Here is a 22,982-nt window from a genome sequence, read left to right on the forward strand (position 1 = left end):
GTCAGGCATCGAGTGCCTACAGGTACTGCCAAGGGAAAATAACGATGTGATCTGCAGTCAGGAGTATGTATACTGACACCATCAATGTTCACTTTCTGTGAATGTTCATCATCTGCTGAAAGACAGAATTATTTATTGATAATAACAAAACTACCTAAAATAGCCATGAATTCCTATTGTTACATCCAGTAGAAAAAGGCCTTTCATATTTTCTTTTATTCTTTTTCAAGAACAGTTCAGAATAAAGTGTTTGCTATTACGCTGTCACTACTGAAAATCTAATGACTCAGAAAAGGCACAGCTCAAGAGGGAAGATAAATTCAGTGAGCTGCTAATGAAAGGAGATGCTAAGATCATCCAGATCATACAAACCCATTCATAACTCATTACCATACTACACTAACCTTTGAAAATTATAAATAAAAAAAAAATCAGTCAAAACTTGGTGTAGTGAAAATTTATTAAATTGATTACTGCTTATGAAAGGGTCTTTGTCTTTAATTAGGGATTTTTTTAACTTGGACAGTGAGCTCAAGGACAACTTTAATGAGCAGGCGGTGTTTGTCTTGAGCCCCCTGAACAAGAAAGATATGAGCAAGATCATCCAGACAATAAATACTGTGTGCAGCTGTGTCATGACAGTAACACCACCACGCTCAGGCATCTGGCCAACAACCCTCGCATGTGTGAACCTTACAAATCGTGACACAGTGCACGCCTGCACTTAGCCTAAACCTAAAAGTTTACATACACTAGGTGTGTAAACTATATTTGGTTTTCATTGAATATAAAGGCGGACAAGCTCTGGGACTGGGACAGAAGCCTCACCTACTGGTGTACGCACCACATAGGAATTTCCGCAGTTACTGAGAAACTCCTGGTGCCGGCTGCAATAAGGCTTCCTTGCCTCAAGTGTGGGCCTGGATGACGTTAAAGTGGTAATTGGTGGTGTATCCTTTCCATAGTCTCTGTAACACTTTGCAGTAATGATCTGATGCTTTGCTCCTACTGCTCTTTTGTCATATTGGGCATAACTAGTACTGTTTCCTTTTATCATATCGCATACTGTTTTCCTTTGTTGTATTGTAATGTAGTAAATTGCATTTATTCTTATATTTGATTTGGAGTTCATTTTTGCTTGGTATCCAGTCAATCAGCAAAACACTCTGTTTAAAAAAAAAAAAAAAAAAAAAAAGATATAAATATTACCACTCGTTTCAGTGGGCCCAGCAGAAAGCCCTCAGAATACTTTTAGGCCCTCCTGAGGTTAAATATTATTAACACAATACACCTGTAAGGATGAGGCTAGCTAATAACTATAGGACTATATAAGAATTAGAGACACGACACAACAGCACTGTACAGACAGTATGTGTAGCCTCTGCGATCCACAGAATTGTGGCTATACCACATACAGAGCCTCCGCTGTCCCCCATAGTCCCCAGACATTCCGTTTATCTGCAAGAATATTATAGACAAAAAAGGCATAACAGGGTGCTTCAAGACCTGAGAGAGGACAGGAACACAGGGTTCAGGGTATCCACTCCCTCACCCAGGGACTACCCAAGAACTCTGGACCTTCAGTTCTCCATCATGAAAAAAAAACCCTTCTGAAATTTAATGGCCATAAGGGAATGGTGCAAAATGCTTAATACAGTTTTTAGAAGGCAGGGGGGCACTGCTGAATGGATTACAAACACAGGCTCTTGTTCCAAACTGTTTTGTAATGTTTATCACTGTAATTATATAATGTGATAAGCATAGAAGAGATAGCATGAATAAAATTGGATTTCTCAAGGAAGCAAAGACCAAAAGCCTTGAAAGTAAAAGGAACCCTCAAAAGCCTAAAAAGAAAGTTTCCTAGTCACCAGTTTTGTTGCCTGCAAAAAGAAATTAAAATTCTAACATATTCCCCAACATCCATTATCAGAGGTAAAGAGAAATGGCAAAATATGTTTGTGGCTGTATCAACTAAAGGATCAATGACAACTAGAAAATGGAATTGTAAGTCTTCATTGGACATGATCCTCTGCAAATATAAGAAGACAATATGAAGAAGCAAATGGTCATGCTGGTCCTACTTCATTTTGTGTGGAACAAAAGAAAACCATAGTTTACAAACCCCCCAAAGTTCTGATACTAAACATTTGGTTAATAGAGAAAGTAGTGTGCACGCATATCCCAGATGGCTGGGAACAATGACCTTCCATTAATCCAGCCAGCCCAGGGTTATATTATTCCATTCTGCTAAGCCACTTATGTATGCTCTACTCACTTGAATCAATGTGCAATTTCACGAACTAGTTGTTACAAGTGTGTTGATTTTATCTTCAGAAGGTAGGACAGTGGTAGTTTTAACTTTGCAGTCCTAAAACCAATGCAAGGAAGCAAAATGGAAACATTTCATTAAAAAAACATTTTTCGTTAAAAATTGCAACATGGAGATGTAAACGCAGAGTTCCTGTTGCTACCACTCATATGATAAATGTGCTAAGAAACCCAGTAGTCAGATGTGATTGCAATCAGCCTATAAATAGACACAATTCTAAATGCTCATATAAATAATGTCTGAAAATGATCCATCAGTCATTGTGTTGTGATTAAGGCGCCCTGCATGAGGAGTATGAACTGAACAGAAATGCCCCTGAAATTTGCTTCCTCTCTTGCACAATACAACCACTTGCCACCTCAATCTCCATCCAACTGAGCACCTTCATTCTTATTGAAATAGGTGAGTGATACTCAGTGCTTTTTAAAAATAAGGTCTAGTCCTGAATACACAAGCTTAATAAATTTATGACACAAAACGTAACTCTCAGTCAGTTTAACTTTTGGTAAACAAGCTTCTTCTATTTAGTAATTCAACCTTAACACAGAGCTTTTAACCATAAATTTTAAAGCTATTTTTTTTGGTCACGTATCTGGTCATTAAACTAAAATCACATAGCACAGAAACTTGTTTTGCTTCAGCCTTGAAAATGTCACAGATATTGAAAGAACTTTGGCTCAAAGTTCAGACAAGAATTACATTATGGTCAGGGATGAACCACAAAATACTACTTCCTAAAAATTATCTGCCAGAAATTTATGTGTATGTGAGAATTATGGGTGTCATTGCTACTTTTTAGTAACCAAAATTATGTAAGTCCAGTTACCTAAAGAGTTGTTTAATAGAATAAACACATTCTGAAACTCAATAAATTTCTATGTTTCATGAAGACTAAGGCTGGTACACTCACTCTAGAAAAAACTGCAATTCAAACTAAGCATTTCAAATAAATGTCAGTGCACTACACAATTTCAAGTGGTTTTCCCCTCAACCTGATCACCAAAATACTATAAAAATAAATAAATAAAATAATTGGTAAATCATTGCCACAGCAACTGACAGCAAAATCCAGTTAGCACCCTTGAAACTTTGTCTGCTCTTTCAGAATGAAAGAAACTTAAAATGTAACACAAACAATAGACAGTGATTAAAAATAAAAGAAAAAAGTAAGTACATGTCTACCTGCCATAGGAGATGAAGGAGTATTACTTTAAGGACAACAAAATTAGGACTCCACAAGAAGCACTGAGAAAGAAAATATGTCAGCAATTCTGCTTAGAAAGTAAGAATGCATAAATGAACAACAGTGTGTGACAAAACATATTACAGCTTTTAGGTGACTTTAGCAAACACTATTACTTAGTGTTTTCTATCTATCGTTATTTTTTCCAAATGAGTCTATTCTTTAACAAAATCATGAACATACCCCATGTTCCACTTCAGGCATCTCTCTACACTAACAATTACACACTCTGTAAATATTCCACTAGATTTACCAAATTTAAAAAGATAGAAAACATAAAATATAAGGTAATGTGCCATGCCTGTACATGTGCACACATGGCCACAAAAACTGTACAATTTACTATTATACAGTTAGAAGAGAAGCATATATATGTCAAAAGCTGCATGTGCATGAGCACATGCGCCTGAGCGTGCCCACGCCTGTTAGTCCTTTCGCTGCTTCACACACTCTCCTCACTCCACGGGCACACTCTGTTTTGAGACTGCCATGGGCTGACCGTCAACTCAGACCAAGACCTCTCTGTTCCATGTATGCTTTTACGCTAGAAGGGCAGGAGGCCACTATTCTGCAAATCACAATAAAAACCACAACCAACGCTTTTTCTCCCCCCCATTTTATTTTCTTGTTCCTTAGAGCTTGTAGCTCACCCCAGGCACACCATTCACAATCACTTAGAGAACAACGACACAGATTATTTCATTTCTAACTCTTATTTATTCAATACACCATTTCTGCTGCTGCTCTGTAATATCACAAGAGCCTGAGCTGTAATTCCCACTGATCTGGGGTACAGTCCCACATACTCTTGTTTATTATCGCCACTGGGTCATGATCAACTAAATGTACTTGTGAATTCAATTAACTGCTTTTCAGGTAAATTTGTCAGGACAGCTTTTTGTTCTATGTCAGGTGACAGTAATATTCCATCTTTGTGGGGGCCAGATCATCTACAAGAATGAATTTATTCCTGTTATTTTCAACTTTAAATCTACACAGATTCTTGACCGTTTCACAGTCAAGTTGTGTTCAGGAGGCTTTTAGCAACTGGCATCCAGAGTCAGGTGCGAGGACACCACGAGCTGTTTGACTGCATCATGAAGTATAGTCTATTAGCATGGTGATACACATGGTTAACACCTCTGTCAGACTGCAGCAAAGCACTCTCTAACAGCAGGCAGTCTTTCTCTCCTTTATGCAGCACAGCTTTTCCATCATCATGCATTTTAATCTTCCTCCCCTTTGAGACCAGGTTCTCTGCAGAGATGGGAATGTGCACAGTGCAAGAAACCAGGATGTCTTGCACCAAACAAGCACTGCTGGGCACTTGGTGGTAGGTGTACCACAAAGTCTTTGAAATCCACTTAGCTTCTTCTTTTTGACAGTATCGAGCCCAGGCTTCTTACTCTCCTCTTCCAGGCCTTTACTAACTCGATGTATCAGCTATTGTCACACTGTGTTACTCCCCTCTGTCTCTGCTTTGCTACAGCTGCCTGATCAGTTTTTCAACAGCCTTTTTCGTGTTTTTCCACACCACCCTTCACACATGGATCAGCTCAAGAACACAATCCACAAAAATTGTACCACTTCCCCTTCCTCGTTCTTGCAGCAGACAAGTTTCTTGGGTGGCATACAAAAGAAACTCACTGGGTTGGTTTAACATGGAGCTTATTAAGATGCAGTATGGGGCACTCCATACTCACCCTTCCTACATAGTCTGACTTGTATAATCGAGAAATTTAATTAGCAAAACTGATGGTCTTCACCAACATGCAACAACATAACAGTGTCGTTGGGCACTACTGAACCATGATGACAATTCAGATTCTCCTCTGTAATTACACACCAAGGAACTGATCATAGAGGCACGCCCTTAGGAAGATCTTTTGGATTAAGAGCTCATCTTTTTCAGTGTAATTTATGCCGCACAGTAGGCGTTAAGTACTTATTTTCTCCTTTCTTAGCTGTCTTGCACCTGAACCCTTCCTTCATACCAACCATGAGAAAAATGTGATTGACTCCTTGTGATGTGCCTAAAAACCCCACAGAACAGCAGGTAAGCCTTATATAAGGAGCCATTTTTGCCACATTTCATATAAATACATACACACACTTTTGTCTGTTGATGGCTGATTCTTTGACTTAGCCTATTTGAGCCTAAACCCCAAACCGGTGATGGCTGACATTCCGCAGGAATTTATTCCCAAATGGCTAGCATAAATTGGGCAGCAGTTCCTTTAAAATAAAGAGTAAGATTAAATATCTATCTTCTAAATATTTTGAAAAAAAATTTTTAAAAACTAAATAATTTTCTTCAGTAAAGAAAATGCCCAAAAAATTTGTGTCCTGCATGACTATTCTTTGCACAATACCAAAGTATATTACTATGATGAGACAGAAAAAAAAATTAATAAAAGAGTAGGTGCACTCTGCTCTAGACCTACATAGAACAGGTGTTCCCAAATCAATGCTAGCAGGAGAAAAAAGGAAGAAAGATGCCTCTCTCTGTTGCTCACTGCCAAGAATATGAGGGAGCAGAAAGTAACTCTTGTTTAGGACTCACCCCTTTCACTGTTTTAAGTCCCCCGCTCACAGAGCACACTTCTGCTGCAGTACTGCTCCACTCTAAAGCTGTATTTCCAAAACACCGACTGTGATTGCGGGAAAGATCGAGGCTGGCAAGTAGGTGTTGAATTTGTGGTTTAAAAATGCACTCATCACTTACTAGACTGCATGCATGGCAACTGTAAAGGTATAAACTCGCAGTTTTGTCGCTGTGTGTGGCTGATGTTCGGCATGAAAGATGGTTTCAGAGGGTGACTGAAGCTTTGACATTAGGTTGGTGGGGGTCTTTCTTGCATGATATTTTCATTACTTCCTTGTGTATGGAGAAAGGAAAGAGTGTTCCTATGCAGACTGACATTTAACAAGAAAAGCAAGCAAGTCTTTAACACTGCCATTTGAAATGTATTCCTCTGACAACTTCAGTTTTATTTATTTTCTGTTCAAGTTCTAGTACCCATTATACATACACGCAATTTTCTTCATGAGTGGGTTGTGGCACATAGCAATTTTTTATTCTGGCACACCCATAATAATTCTTCACAGTAATTGTGAAGAAACCAGAAAACTGTCTTTCTCACTTTCACACTAAATAGTGATCAGAACAAGAACAGGAATTATTTACATTCTTGTTACTGGTCTACACCACTAGCTTAAAAACTAAACCCTTAAAGATGCATTGCATTAATACAACAACATTTTATTATTTTTAAATTTAATTTTCCCTTAAAGAAGAAAAGGGATTTAATCTGAGTGAGAGAAATACAAAAAAGAAAAATATTTATAATATTTATTCAGAGGAATTTCTGAAACAACAACTCAGGAGAGATTTTCAAATTCATGTTCAGTCCTCCTACAATATCCTTACAAATTTTATACTAAAAAGCTACGTATACCCTCCTTTACACACACACACGAAACACCACTGCCATACAATGGCCAGATTCTTCACTTGCCATGTGATCAAACACCATGGGAGGGAGCAGGACTCTTCTTGACTTAGACAGTCAATGTAAGATTGAAACACAGGGAGAGACCCCTGGTTCAAAATCTATTAAGGAGATTCCTTTATAGTAAGCTAATAATCAAATGGGACAAGTGGGAGTAAAAATAGTGCATGCAGAAGGATGTCTTTAGTCTCTTACTGCAATATGCCTTGCCAATACTCCACTGTCATTTCAAGCTGCTAAAACACAACTATGCACTGTATAAGAACTAGTTAATCTTGCTTTGTCTGCCCCAACTGTTTGTATGCAATGGTCACAAAACCACTTCCATTAGTTTCTGTATACAATAGTAAACAAAACACATCTAACTCACAAAGAGCAATGAGCTAGGATCCACAGGTGTTAAAACTAATATGATGGCAATACTGACTTGCCTAGCATGGTTCTAACACCATTTGAAAGCATACATACACATCTATTTAAAAATTAGATTTCCAATGAGTTTAGGAAGACTTTTCACATCTTTATGTAGAAAAGAAAGCAAGATCTGAAGTGAGAAAATAGGCATTGCCTAGTGTTACAGACAGGAAATACAGTTTCAAGTTACAACAAACTATTACTGGGATGTACCAGTGCTTGGCTGATAAACTTGTATGAACATCCTACACAAACGTATGAATGGCTTTGGGGGACTTGTGGGACCTACTGACAAGAAAACAAATACTGATTTCAGAGATGCTATCTTTATCCTGTATTTCCTCCCATGCTTCAAACTTGTTTATATTCTCCAAACCAGACACTGGAGAGGCTGATCTAAGAGATATATGATAAAGACACACGAAGCAAAGACACTGTGGAACAGGATTATGTGGCAACAGGGGGGTGGGTGCAGGAAATAGGGAGCATTTGATGGCAAGAAACCCTTTGGCTTGTGCTTTGACAAAGGACATTTTGTTTAAACAACCGAGAAGTACACTGCAGCTCAAGGCATCATGCTTCCTACAAAACATACAGAACTGACATTGAATGTTTAGGAAGCAAAACATCAGTCTGCTGCTCATTTTATACAACACGTATAAATGGCATCTGGTGTTTTAAGCACCACAGTATTTAGCAAAGATATTTAAATATGTAATTTTCCCCTTTGACTAAGTATTTAAGAGAAGCAGTGCTTGCCAAATATTAAACCAAACTTGAGGTCAAAGGCCAAGTCACCTGTACTATAGTGTTCTACAAGAAAACTTGCTAAGCAAAATGTTCCTCAAGCACAGTTATTCCGTTTTTAACAACTCACTATGTAAAACATGACTTGTCTTATTCATCTCTTATCCTCTAGAACAAATTTTCTATAGCACAAAAATAAAATCACATGAAATCACATCTGGAATGGAATTGTTTTGGAAAACTGGTAAGCAGATAGTACAGCCTACAGATTCATGCTCTGTCACCTACAATGGAAGAAGCATACCTCCCTGATCTAAATACAGGTGTTGAAGAACAAAATAGCACAGCAACTGAAGTTGAGCTTATTATAAACACAGATACAGAAATATTTTAGAGAAGTCCGAATTATTAAATAATGACTATCAATACACACCTGCTCCAAAAATAATTTTAAAATCCTTCCTACTTCTTTCAGTAATGTGCATACTCATCCAAAAAAAAGCAATTATTTTATTTCTTTAGAAATCACGAGCTACAAGCATCCCGATAAAAGCATTAGAAAATTATTGGCTTCTCTTATCATGTTTAGTTTCTGGGGTGTTATTGGGATTGCTGAGATTATCAATGGTGAACACGCACTCAAAGGCAGGTTAAAACAGGAAAAACAGTATGATCTACATGTTATCAGGCAGAGAAAGAATTTGCGGTGTGTCAAATGTTAACCAGAGACAAGAGAGGAATTATTAGAAAAATGTGGGCATAAAATGAAGATAAATTAAAACACAACAGAGATTAACCTGTATCTTATATCAATTAGTTCACAGCACTCACTGCATTCTGAAAGCATTCATTAAGAAATCATTGTACATTTATTCAATAATCATTGACATGTGCAAATGACTGTTTGAGATAAATAACAGCCATATTTACTGTTATTAATATGAACATTTGGCCTCATTTCTGTATTTATTTTGATAGAAATAGTCTGTTTGATAGTTTGAATGTTTTGTCTGAAAAACCTGCTTTCTCTGGAATTTATTCACTACTACTTAGTTACACAGCAAGAAGATCTCTTTGCCTAGAATGCATTTGTTTGGTCACAAAAGAAATATTAGATACTACGTTAAAACATTCCAAGTATGAGAGTGCAAATACTGGTCTGTCTTAACCAAGAGGGAAAAAAAATTAGCTCCTTAGACAGACCCCTATCTAATTTCAAGCAGAACAGGGGACTACACTGACCTGAGTACCCAAGAAAGCTGGGGGACCCAGGCTCCAGCCTGGTCCCTGGCACAGTCCCAAACAGGCAGTATGGATGAGGCCACACTGCTGGCTGTGAGAAGGGATTAGCATATAGACACAAGGTCTACTGTGGCACTTTCCTGCACCCATCCTATTTACTAGTTATGTACATAAAACGATTTTAAAGGAATTGCTCAGTCAGTGTAACAGCTCCATACCTTGCTAGAATATCTGAGCTCTTAATCAAACTGACTGGGCAATAGCCCATTAAGATGATTTTGATTCATATTTCAACACAAATCTCCAGTTTATGCTTCATATATGTGAAATAAGATCAGCCCAAATAGCTGACAAAACTACGGTGATTGATTTTACTGATACAAAAATATACACAGAATACTTTCCAAAGGTAATACTAAAACAGCAGGAAAAAATTATGATGTCCCATAAAGGGATGTATGCAGTAATTTGTGAACTCAAAACACAGTTATAAAGAGGCAGCTATCTAGCTTTACCAAACTGTGAAATTAAAAAAGTAACTACTCTGTACATTAGTCAATGTATAAAATGCAGCCTAGAAATATGTGCTTGCAAGAACATCTAAACAAACACAAGACTACAGATGAAACCTCAAGAAATCGTCTAAATCATCCCTATGTACTGCTGCAGTATAAATTACACCTCTGTCTCTGCAGAAAAACATCTAACCTTCCCTTAAAACTTCTCAGATAACACAGGATTTCTGAGCAGTTTAGTCTATTGCTTCACTAAGGGTTTAGTTATAAAGTTCTCCCCAAAGTATAGCCTAAATATTAGTGTGTGTAGAAATTAGGCCAATTGCTATTTGTTTATTTCCTTCTTTCCCTGTCACCTCCTTGGGACTAATTCTGATAATCCTCTCTGTAGCAACCTATCACACAGCACAAGACATGTATATATTCCCACTGTCACCTCTCCCCCCCTCCTCTTGCTGCCTTTCCTCCCTTCCTCCACCACCTCAAACTTTGCCTTCTAGTATGCATCTACTACGTTTCTTCTTCCTTTATTAAGCTTAAAGTGTTATGATGAAACAGCTTAAGCACAGCCATATCTAAAATCTGGCATGACATTAATTTGCAACGGTTAGCCTATTTCTCTTAGCTCCATAAATGGGCTCTGAAAAATTTGTATTCAACCTCTGCTGATGATCTCTACGAGGAAACATTTTGATACAACCTGCTAGAATCTGTTTCAGATTTTGGAGGTTTATTACAGGGATAAATGAATGTTGAAAGTGAACCACTTAAAAAGTTCCAGAAGTAATGCACAGCTACCCTAAATTTTGTTTTCTTTTGAATAAGAATACTACTGTCCAACTACATGCCGTAGGATGGAATAGTAATGGCATCGATGCAATGCAATCTAGAGAAGAAAAAGTTTCACAGGCAGCATCTTTCACAAAACAGCTAAAACTAAACCAGGAAGGAGGCAGACAAGCTTCTGAGTACACAAGCTCCTCTTCAGATCTGCATGAAAAACAACAAATCTCAAGGTAACAACAGGTCAGGAACAAGTACTCCAAGTTTAATGTCATGATGTTATTTTATTAGACATTCTGAACAAAAACAACAGTTAGCATTGGGAAGCAAATGTGCATGCTCTCTAAGCCTATGTTATTACATAATTTTTCTACAGTAACTTCTCTCAAATTCCCATAAAGAGGACACTAGACAGAGCAAATTAAAATATTGTTTCTGTGACGGTCTCATTTGCAGCAGAACTTGTGTGCACAGCACATAAGCCACACAAGAGAAACTAAAGCAAGGAAGCTGGGTCACTTGGTTATGGATTGGGTGGGAAACAACATCTATCGTTAACTTTCCAGAGACCCCAAAATGTTGTGGGACAGGCCACTGAAATCAGTTTTTCATTCTCAAGAGTTAAACACGTGCTTTCAGCAGAAGCAGGACCAGACTGAAGCACAGCACTCCCTCTGACCCAGTGGCTATAAGATGTCTACAGCTCAGTGCACCATGCCCACATTGTTATACAGCACCCTAAGCTCAGTCCAGAGACAAGTCCCACCAGCTCTTGTGGCACCTGGTATCAGAGGTTACTCTCGGGAAAACGCCATGGCTCGTTTCTACCTGTAACACTGGCCATGGGATAACCTTGCAAGAGCAGACAGGATATGAGCTGCAAGTTTCACTATAGCACACAGAAAAAAATACAGCGTAGACATACCACAGGGCAAAGAGATATAATCACCTTATCTCTAAACTGCTGTGCGCATACAAGTACAGCTATACTCTGCAGCAGATATGATGCTATGTGTTTCACAGAAAAAAAACCCAAACAGGTATTGCATGTAGGGCATTCCATTTCTGATGTAGACAAAATTAGTGATACACATTCTGACTTGAATATCAATGTTCCAGTTCCTATAAGCTCAGGATACTCCTCATTTGTTAATGGAAATGGGTGCTGGGCAATTCCTCAAGGTTCACAAAGGATTTAAGTGTGACAGTGATGGTAATGGTAAGAGAGACCATGACAAGGAAAGACAATATTCTCTGTAAGGACTGAAGAGTACAGACTATACAATGCATTTGTGCAAAATCATAGAATAAAGAAGGGAGTATGTTCTCAGTACTCAGAGACCGAGACAGCTGCTATTCCAGAATATGGTGGAAGAGGCACAGCCGCGTAGGAAAGCTGCCTGAAACAGAAGTGGTGCCTGCCTTGCAAGAGGAGCAGGAAGTAAAGGAAGGGCATGTCCACTCACACAGTGATGCATGGCACATGTCTGCACCCATGTACAGCTGCAGCCCTGCAGAAGTCAGCACAGTCTAACGGTCGCTTCGGCAGGCTGAACGTCAGTAAGGTGCTCTGCTTCTGTGACCTCCAGGAAGCCACAGCTTGCCACACTGATGTGCTGCTATAAGCTTAGGTGCTGCCTTTACTGTCATACACTGATATGTCATGCAATGCAGATGCACCCTGAAGTTCTGACAGCACTTTTTCTTCTGGTTTTCCTCACCACTACAATGGCAGCCTTCGAGCTCAACTTAATTTTAGTATTAGATACTACTGTACGTCAGCTATGTTCCTTATTTAAAAAACCTGAAAGATTGGAGATTTTAAATTATGGATTGACTACATGCTTGTAATGGAGGAAAAAAAAGATTATTTCGACATCACTTGAATTCAGTTTGGGGGTTATTCATCACTTAGAACAACCACCACCAGTGACTCTGCTTGAAGAACTACACTGGAATTGCTGGTTCATCAATAAAGTTCATTATTATTCTTCCTTCTGTCACTATGACTTGGTATGCTTCTGCAAGAACACTACCTCCTACCTGAGCATTCCAAAGGGAAGTTTACAGTTACTTCATTCCTCACCACTATTTTTGGTACAGCTCCAGCTTCTGCCTTACTGTATAAAAATGAACAGCATTTCATTTCAGTTAGCTGCCTTTCTCCAACAATTTTTAACATGCCATAGGAAAGTAAGTGCCAATCTTTTTAAAAAAATCTCAATATAGTTCCAGCAGATTGAAATTACAAATGAAATATAGTTCCTGGTGGCATATTCTATTCTTGGCTAACAGTATTGATTTGCTTTTCCTAAATACTAGCTTATATTTAACAATTGAATTTAATATTACCTATGTTCTTCCATACTTATAATTTAAGAAAGCCATTAGGCATTCCTTCACTAACAGGACTCCCATGGTCTAAATTCAGTAAAATTCCTCAGTGTTTCTTAAGTAGGTTGTCACATTTCTTGTAGAAATCATTAAATTGAAAACTAGCGGTGATATATGTAAAAGCCACTGTGGGCATGACTAATCCACAGTCCACACATCTGTTCAGAATAATGAAGCCTGAAACGTCTATTTTGCCACTTTCTTCCTAATGGTACCTTACAGAAAGGTGACGAATGAGATGAAGAATAAATTGCCCTGGCAAAATCACTCCCAGATTTTTCCCTTTTATGAGGGATGCACGGAACCTCCCCCCTCCTCTCTGAGAGTGTGCCAAAACACAGGCATCTATCACATACCATGCAGTGGTGTGAGCCCAGTCGTGTCAGACAGGGAGAGCTGAGACCACCCATCTCCACAGCCAAGCGATGAGGGGACAGGCCCTTCCTGCCAGACGTACTGTAGGAACAGCCCTGTAACATGACCTGTATGTGACAAAGTGTGCATGCATGTGTCCAGCCTCTGATGTGGTGGCACTATGCTGCTCCCAGCTGTGTAGTCACAGGGCTTGGAGGTCTGACAGGCAACCCACCACTGATGTCATCATTATACATAATCATAGAATCATTGATGTTGGAAAAGACTTTTAAAATCATCAAGTCCAACTGTTAGCTCAGGACTGCCAAGTCCACCACTAATCCGTGTCCCTAAGCACCACATCTACATGTTTTTAAAATACCTACAGGAACAGCGATTCCACCGTCCCCCTGGGCAGCCTGTTCCAATGCTTGACCACCCCTTTCCATGAAGAAATTTTTTTACTACCCAATCTAATCCTCCCCTGGTGTAACTTGAGGTTGTTCTTAGAGAAACTGCCATACTTCCATAAAAAGGCAGAGGTGGGGGGAAGACAAGCCACTAAATGCAGGTCCATCTTAAATAAGAAATTACCACAGTACGTAAGTGTATATAGAAAAATATTCTGAATTTGAATACCTGCTACACTGTAGAGGAATGAAGCTGGGTTAATTACCATTGATAATATCCAGCTGTGGGCTGGCTTCAGGGGCGGCGGGTTGGCTGATGTAGACAAGGTGCAGCTGTGGCTGCTTCTGTTAAGTGGTTGAGAGTCAATGAAGAGAGAGCAGCCGAGAAAGAAGCAAGAGAAGAGAGAGTGTGAGCATGCCCTGGGTGAGGAGAGACTAGAAGAAGGCAGCAGAGGGACTGGCATGAAGAGTGTGCTGGTATGAGATGGTAAAAGACCTTGTTGCAGCTCGATAGTTTGGAGAGTGCTGCAACACTACACGAATTAAACACGTCCTTTTCACAGGGCATAAAAAATGGCTTCCTTCTTTCTCAGCCTCTCCTCTTCAGCTAATCAGTTACATACCTAAAAGTGACAGTACTTAGCAGTGTGTGTAAATGCACTAATATCAGCAACTGCAAGTTAAGAAAAATAGTGTTTGTCACACAGAGATCTCCTCTAGCATCACCTGACATTCTACCTCTTTTTCACTGAGGTTGATGGCTGATGCAGTAGGTGTATCATGTGAGCATCAATTTACCTATAATGTGTTTCTCTTTTCTTTGGAGAGGTTCTTACTGGCACCCACAGTGAAGAAGCCTGAAAGTTTTTGCCTTCTCTGCTTCCTTCAGTTCCTTCCACAACAGTGGCATCTTCTTGATTGCAACTTTATTCCAGATATACCTAAGACAGTTTCTTCCTGGACGTTCAGCGCTGATGTACTCTGCTTGTTGACTATGTTTACATTATTTTTGTTTAGAGCTTTGTGGAGCAGCTGGCAAATAAATAAAGCTACTTCTCTTTTCCCATTTGATTGACAGAACAATGTTTAAAGCATCTTTTTTTTTTTTCCACAGGACAGAAATGGCATTTTGAAGTTAGATATTGTTTGGGGGGAAAAAAATGAGGAAGTTATCTCTGTTGTTAATAATAGATACCCCAGAGATGCCTTTGAGCCTATTTACCAGCTCTTCTTAGTTTAAGAAGGCTAACTCACAGCAACCTCATTTAGGGTCTCTTAACTCTTTCAGAAGCTTAAGCAGACAGGTAAGTCTATGAAGTTACTTCAGTTACGTATTTCTAAATTAAGATAAAATTATACATTTGTATATAATGCTAGTAAAATGGGTATAAGTAGCCTCTGTAAATGGTATCTTATAAAGTATACATTTAAGCTCCTTCTGTAGCAAACCCATGCTAGTTTTTCTGAATTATTCTAAAATCCTGCCAGTATTTAATGAGATAATTTACTTGCTTATCTACCTATCAAGATGCTGAAAAGCAGGAACCATATTAGCTTTCCACCCCTAAGTATCTCATGAAAACTTATCTCATCCATAGCAAGAAATTATCTGTCTATATTCAGAAACTGCGCCTCTTTGCTGTCTCAGCTTGTTCAGGAATTTCCATTCATTCTTCACCTCAAACATACAGCTTTCTCTTCCACTTAATGCTGCTTCTACCTTCACACCCCCCGTTTCTTCTCATCCAAGTCTCTTGAATGCCTCAACAGTTTTTCTCCTTTCTCTTCATCACAGTCCCACCAGATTTTAAAAGACAAATTAAGGATTAACTACTTAAAGCAGTCTCATTGTTCATTTGAGCTCTATAAAGTATTTTTATCTCTCCTTCTTGCTAAACTCCTCTATTTAAGGCTATGAGATCCATTATTCTTTGGGCATAGCCTAGAACAACAGAGGGCATTATTAACTAGCCTTTAAGTAGCTACATCATCAGCACTGGTATACGTATATTTTATGCATAAAGTCCACATTGCATATATACACACATATGCATGAACACACAGAAGAGATACTAAATTAGGTAGCTCAATAAATTTTAAGAATTGAAATTCAAGAACAATTAATTGATCCTAGCTTACTTATGCCTTTATCCTCTACATACCAATGACAGTACATTAATACATTCACAGCATGTTAACAGGAACAGCTGTTAAATAATAAATGCCTTATTATATTGTTTTCAGCAGGTGCTTCAGCAATTATACTCTAGCTGCTTAATTTCTAGCTCAGTTAGGAAAAACAACTCTATCTTGTGCCACCAAATAAAATGCCAGGCATTATCCAAAGAATAACAGAAACATCAACATCAAGATATCCACTTTAGAGAATTACTGGGGGGTTTTTTTGAAGAAATGTATGTCATCTCCTGGATGGCAAGAGCTGAAAAAGCAACTTTTAGCAGAATAGTCTAGGAGCCCTTGCTGCAGATATCTTTGGATGTTTGACCTCAACTAATGTCAGCAGCTTAGCTCTTTCCCCATCCCACCACCGGCTAGAGGCAGCCTAGCAGCTACCCCTCTTTCAGACGCAGTTATATGGGAGCCACAGCAGAAGTCAGCTGGAGACCCAATGAAAATCAGCACACTGAAACCTACTGTATTTCTATTTACTTTAAATCAACGGACCCTCAGGCAACCCAACTCCTATGTCTATGCAAGGGAAGAAGAGACAACCTGTGGGCAGAGGTGTGACAAAAGCAGAGATTCTAAAAATCACACTCTCAGTATCAGTCTGCAGTATGACTAGATCAGATGCAACATGAAACAATGTGCTACAACTAACTCTCCAAATGCTCATCATTATCTTGGAATAATTTCATTCAGAAGCAAACCTTCAAAACTACTCAAGAATCAACAATCTTGCACATTTCAAATCTTAAAATAGCTCTTAGCTAAATAGCCTAAAATTAAAAGAAACCCATATTCAAGGAAAAAAAACCCTTATGTTTCATTTGGTCAGCCTCTCATTTCCTAGATGTGAAAATCAACTTTGACTACAGAATGCTAGTAAGCTACCGAGCATAAAATACCTGACTTTTCCACCTGCAAGGAATCTTGACTACCTTAGTGTATCCAAACTTTAAATGTTCAATCAAAAAAATAAAAAAGTATCTACAAATATGATTAGGACTATAAACATCCCTGTAAAATGTTTGTATTATCAGCATAGTCTGTTACATATTTTAAATTTTGTATTTTATCAGTCAAGTTTCTTAGATGTATTGTATCTCTTCAGCAGACATTTAGTATTTAAAAAGAACTACCACCCTTCACAGGCTTTCTTGTTTGAAAAATAATTATTTTGACTATTAAAGCTGCCAGAAACTTAATAAAATAGTACAATATAGTAGACTGCAGTATTACCTTGTTCCAGCTTGAAGTGCACTCACATGATTTACATCTGGACCATACCATACAACTTGACTGATTATTCTGAAAACTCTTTTTTATCTCTCCACAACAAAACTGAAGCACATGAAATACTAATTGCCCATAGACATTACTTCCGCAATAATTGTGCAAAAATTTCAGGCTTCTAACATGTTTTTAGTTTCCTTTTAGAGGAACATTAAAAAGAACAGATTTTTTTTTCCTGAGCAAGTATTAGCTTTTCAAACAATCAACCTCTCCTACAGAAATGCAAAAGCTTATCATATGTCTGTTATAAGGACTGCATTCATTAAAGTCAGCTATCAATCAGTCACAGCAAAACTTTCCTTAAAACACACAGCTTAATTTGCATAAAGCCCTGCTCACTGCTGCCGAGTGCTAGGCAACAAATCATTCCTTTCATTTCATGCTACAGTACCTCATGAAGTATTAACATTACTTAAAACATGAGAATATTTAGAATTCATTACATTTTCTTACTTTGTGCTACATATGCTATGCACCAATCCTGCAATTGCAAACCTCCATTTTTCTATACAGTTCCTTAGTAATCCACTAATATTTTTATACTGACGAGGAACTATATAAATGAGGTTGTAACTAGCAAAATTAGATATCTGGATAGACTTTCTGCATTACAGAATACAAACTTTGTAACATTTACTCAAAATGATCTACAGCTGAAAACAAAACACATTTTATACTCAGATTTGAAATTTAGCATACTGAGGACTAGAACAGCTCACATCTCCTGCTCTGTTGACTCATGAGTCAGTCATGAGTGTCATTACATTAAGTGGTGGCTTTTACACCCAACTTTCAGGCAAATAAGCTTAGGTTCTTGGGCCTCATGCTTCAGGAGAAAAAGCCCTCAAAAATTAAGCCTGAAGGCTATGATACAACAGAACAATAAAGAGAGGCCAAGAATACTAATTTTTAGTAATGCGTAACTTGGAGGGATCTGTTACATATCTAATGGAATAAGGAAAATAGTTCTCTGAGCTGACACAAACCAAGATAACTTGAAGAATGCACAAATCGGCAGCAAATTACACCACCACCACAGCAATGCTGCTTCTAGGGCCCGATCTGCCAGCTCTGCACAGCGGAACAACGCACCAGGTACACCAACCAGCTCAGCTCTGAAAAATGCAGGGAGATTTCTAGCACAGTCGTACATTTTCTTATGCATAGATGACCGCCAAATTGTAGTTTCAGGCTGTTCATGAAGTAAACAAGACAACCCTGCATCAGATTACATTCAATTCTTGCCTTCAAAGTTCTGTTCTGTTAGGACTAAAATTACTTTCTTTAAAGGAAATAAGAAAAGCTTAGCTTTTTCACAAACTCCACAGCAACAACAAGGCTTCATGCAAGTTCTGTGACCTGAAACCTCGGCTACATTTTTCAGTAAACCAGGTAACAAATTTGAAGTTAACCGAAGTCAGTCATCTTTCAAGAAACCTGACGTCAGATTGTTTTACAGGACAATCACCATGAGTGTTATGTTTCAACTATTATGTAGAACAATGAAATGTGCAACTTTATTCAGCTTACCTGAAGCCCGTCTGGTGAACCGGTTTATCGCTGGAGCTGAAAGAAAACATGATATTTCAATTAGATTCTTTTTGTAATAGTTCAACACACTTTAAACACAAAAATGTTGTACTTCATTCAGAAGCGCAAAAATCTGTTAACCATTGGTTTGTATCTTTATAGAAACCCATGTTAACTTCATACACACTTAAACTTTTAAGCAGCTTTGCAAGAGATATGGTAGATAGTAACCAGTAAGTTTTCAAGACAATTTTCAGCTTCTGAAGAGTTACTGTTACTTATTGCTGCTCATGACTGGCTGTGAAACATTTAGACTGACTGGCTGTGAAACATTTAGACCTGTACGTCCATTATTTATTGAGAGCACAGAAATTGGCATCTTGTGAACAATGATGCAGACACAGATTAAAAAAGATGTAAAAAAAGTTAATTTTACTTTTACAAAATATACCCATTAGAAATCTGGCACAAAGATACTCCTACAGAGAAAAAGACGGAATTTGCAATCCCATCTGAAAGATCAACTTTTGCTTTGACTAACCTTTAAAACTCCTTGGGTAAGTCAATAAACAATGCTAACCCCCACCCAAACCCCAGTTTTACAGTGCAAATGATAGTTTTATAATGCCACCTTGGCACATCTCCAACTGTGTGCTGCAAACATTCGGAGTCAGACTCCTGTCTTGTTTCCAACTGGGAGAGACTGCAAAAATACATCTTGAAGCACACAGTTCTGCCTCTCTTTCCAGGTTTACCAGCTTCTTCAAGAGCTACTAGAGATAAAATACATTTTTTAAAAAGTTTCATATTTTGCTTTCAATATACAACCTTCAGTCGGCCCCTAATTAGTATAAAACACTGATCTTCAACTCTACTTTCATGTGATACATTGCTGGAATAAACAGTAAGAAGAAAATCTGAATGACCTAATTTCAAACATGGGCAGCAGCTACATTAAAAATGTATGCCCTTACAGTGCTTATTAATATTCAACCTTAAAAACTGCTCTTAATGTTTACATGGAGTTGAGAAATGAAAGGTATCAAACTTTTTTATTTGATCCCACTTAATTTTATGTAGGAGTTAGGCATAATTTTTTGAACCTAAACCAAGGGAAAAAAAATTGCTGAGAAAACAGGAGAGAGAGTGACAGCTCGAGACACAAACTGACTTTTTGTTCCTTTGGGTACAAAAAACCCACACCAAAGCTACAATTTCTGAACCACAGTCACAGATGGTTTGTGTAAGCACATACAGTAGTTACAGGTCCAAGTGGCAAGAAATACATGAGGAAGCCCAAGTACAGTGGTTCAGAGTGCTAGTCAGAAGCAAGGAAACCTAGCGAATAAACTATCACAACCCCCAAACACATATATAGATAAACAAAAGTGTAACATAACCATCAAAGTTATTTTTGAAAATGAATTCCAATTCCCCTCAACAATATATTTTTTTTTTTTAATAAAAAGACAAGAAATTTAGATAGACACCATATTTGGCGAAGGTCATCCAAATGTGTTGCTGGGAGATTTAGAGGCAGCACCCGCTGTTCTTTGTTAAGACAGTAGCTCATCTTGCTCCGTATTTCTCTTGTGGCAAATCACAATATACTTTTTTCGCCCAGAAAGGTAGAAGCATTAGCTTACAGGAAGGTCTCAGACAATCATCACCCCTACAGAAATTTAGCTGGTATTTTCACTACAAAGTAGATGCATGGTCAACCAGGTCGCTACAATGGCTGGCAATACAAGCATAGTAAGGTGAGCAAAAGAAAGTCTAAGAAGCATTTTGCTGGAGCCATAAAAAAAAAAAATATATTATCTTTCATACACATTGGGAGGTGAAAGTCTTGGCTCAGAAACAAATGGACAAATCGATGGCAGAAATATTCAATGAGGGCTACTAAACACTCCTCCTGGAGCCACAGCACCAGGAGCAGCTGAGATATTTCTAGGGAAGAAGCACTACTTGCTCTGCCTGTGCTTATCATCTTCCCTGGATATCTTTTTTTAGCCACTGTCCTTCCAAGTTCTGGGCTAGGCTGACACTTAGTTTTGGACTGGGATGACTGTCACAATTCACAAGGCTCAAGTGAAAAGGCCACCCAGAGAGCACCACGCCGAGAAACAGTTTTGGCATCCAGATCTAACTACGAGAGCAGCTTTGAAATCCCGCTCACAGGCCACAGGGATATTGCACTTACATCTGTGGGTTGAAGCCCCAAGCTACACACACACGATAAGCGGCGCTGCACCCAGCTTCTGCAGCCTCTCCCCAACACTCCCGCTCACCACTCTCCTCCCAGCCATGCCCACAAACAGCTTCTCAGGGCTTTCAGTGCCTGCCCGCAGGCATGGAACAAAGCAGCTGGCTGTTGGGCTCTATAGGCTGCCGGAGGACTGCTCCATACTGTGAGAAACCCAGGCAGCCCCATCGGAGGGACACCCCATCCCTGGCAACAAGCCTCTTGCAACACTGCTGACACACGCCACTTCTCAGCTCCGCAATATTCCAGCGAGGGTAAACTCAGGAGGGAAATGGGCTTGGGGCAATACCTACACGGCTACTAAGTTAACTCTACACCAAAAATATACTTAATTTTAAAGGTTATAGTGACATTGTGCTGAGTGTTAGTTGCTTAGAATGACTCACTAAAATAACTTGCTAGAAAAAACCTGCTTACAGAACTTACAACTACACCACCACCCACCACGGACTTGTGCAAAATTTAAAAGGAACAAAAAACAAATTGCAAAACCTCACCATTGCAAAACCCAGGGATTTTTTTCCCAATATAGGGTAAACTGACATGCAGATAAATTGAGAACGTGTCCAGTGACATCTAATCTTTTTTTACAGTGAGAAAAAGAGCACTGCACGACAACCAAGTAACGTATTGCTGTGCACAGATCTTGTTAAGTGCATGGTGTCACACTCAATATTAAACATGACTTCATGTTCTAGTTTGTCTCAACGAAATTATATTATAAACTTCCATAGGGGAAAATGTAGTGGGGGCTGGGGGGGAATGACGGGTCTGTATCCTGACAAATTTTTGATTAAATTATCATTTGAAACTGTGCCAGCTATTGATACAATACATGACATATTACAATTGTTCTGTTGTTAGTGCTACATAAGAAAATTCCACCATCTAAGACATTACCTGCTGGTGACTGAAGTTCACATTTGCAAATCCCTGTTCAGATGACTGTATAAAAGTACAGGGTTTGAGAAATTTTGGCCATATAGATCAAGTAAATAAACAGAAATAATTGGTAAATTACTAAAAGAGGCTGAAGTGTTTTAATATATCCATTCACCAAGAATACAAGCTGTAAAAACAGTGAACTACATGAAACACACACTAAACATTTTTCCATCACTCAACAATTGTCTAACCATTGCTCCTCTCCCCACTGTACTTCATCTCTCACACCGTTCTTCATGAGCATTAAGCAGTCCAGTCATCACAATAGCCCAGTGAAACAGACCACAAAAGCAGCATAATTTTGGACGCAGAGGAAATGGGAGTCCATGGGGTTGTTTGCAGAGCACCAAGACTAATAAGGTAACGCTAAGAAAGGATTCCTAGCTGGGCATCCTCTACAGGGTTAACTTTTTCTGGTAGCTTGAGCTGTCCCTTTCTGCAGGCTCCCAGTTTAAGCGCTCAAAGTCAACTTTGGTTCAGAAACTGTCAGAGGTTCTTGTGCCATTAACGTCACCTGGAATAAGAAGCTAAACACATCACAGTCATTAGACATCACTAGACATGCAGCCTTCCTAAGTAGTCTGGGACTGTCACCCTGGGATTTAACAAGAGGTTCTGCTTATCAGAGGCAGCATGCTAAGGACATGCTCAAGCACCCTCTGACAACCAGACCTGTAAACTAGTGCCTTCTGCAGGTCTGCAAACCAGGGCAGATACACAACCCTGTGCCATGCTGCAGAGTGCATGGGACCCCTACATGTGCCCAAGCCAGAGTGAGCCTACATGGCTCCCTGCAGCTGCTCCAGTGGATGGAGGCCATC

At 38.8% G+C, this 22,982-nt stretch overlaps 1 protein-coding gene across 3 annotated transcripts in view; it reads right to left on the reverse strand.

Annotated features, from left to right (window-relative positions):
• Nucleotides 1-22,982, reverse strand: part of PRKAR2B (protein kinase cAMP-dependent type II regulatory subunit beta) — a 93,981-nt gene that overhangs the window by 46,276 nt on the left and 24,723 nt on the right. For all 3 annotated transcript variants that reach the window (XM_055712359.1, XM_055712357.1, XM_055712358.1), the window contains exon 2: nt 18,951-18,986. In XM_055712359.1, the coding sequence (XP_055568334.1) occupies nt 18,951-18,986 (36 nt within the window). The remainder of the gene's footprint in view (nt 1-18,950; nt 18,987-22,982) is intronic.

This window comes from Falco cherrug, chromosome 5 (genome assembly GCF_023634085.1).
Source record: "Falco cherrug isolate bFalChe1 chromosome 5, bFalChe1.pri, whole genome shotgun sequence".
Classification (NCBI taxonomy): Eukaryota; Metazoa; Chordata; class Aves; order Falconiformes; family Falconidae; genus Falco; species Falco cherrug.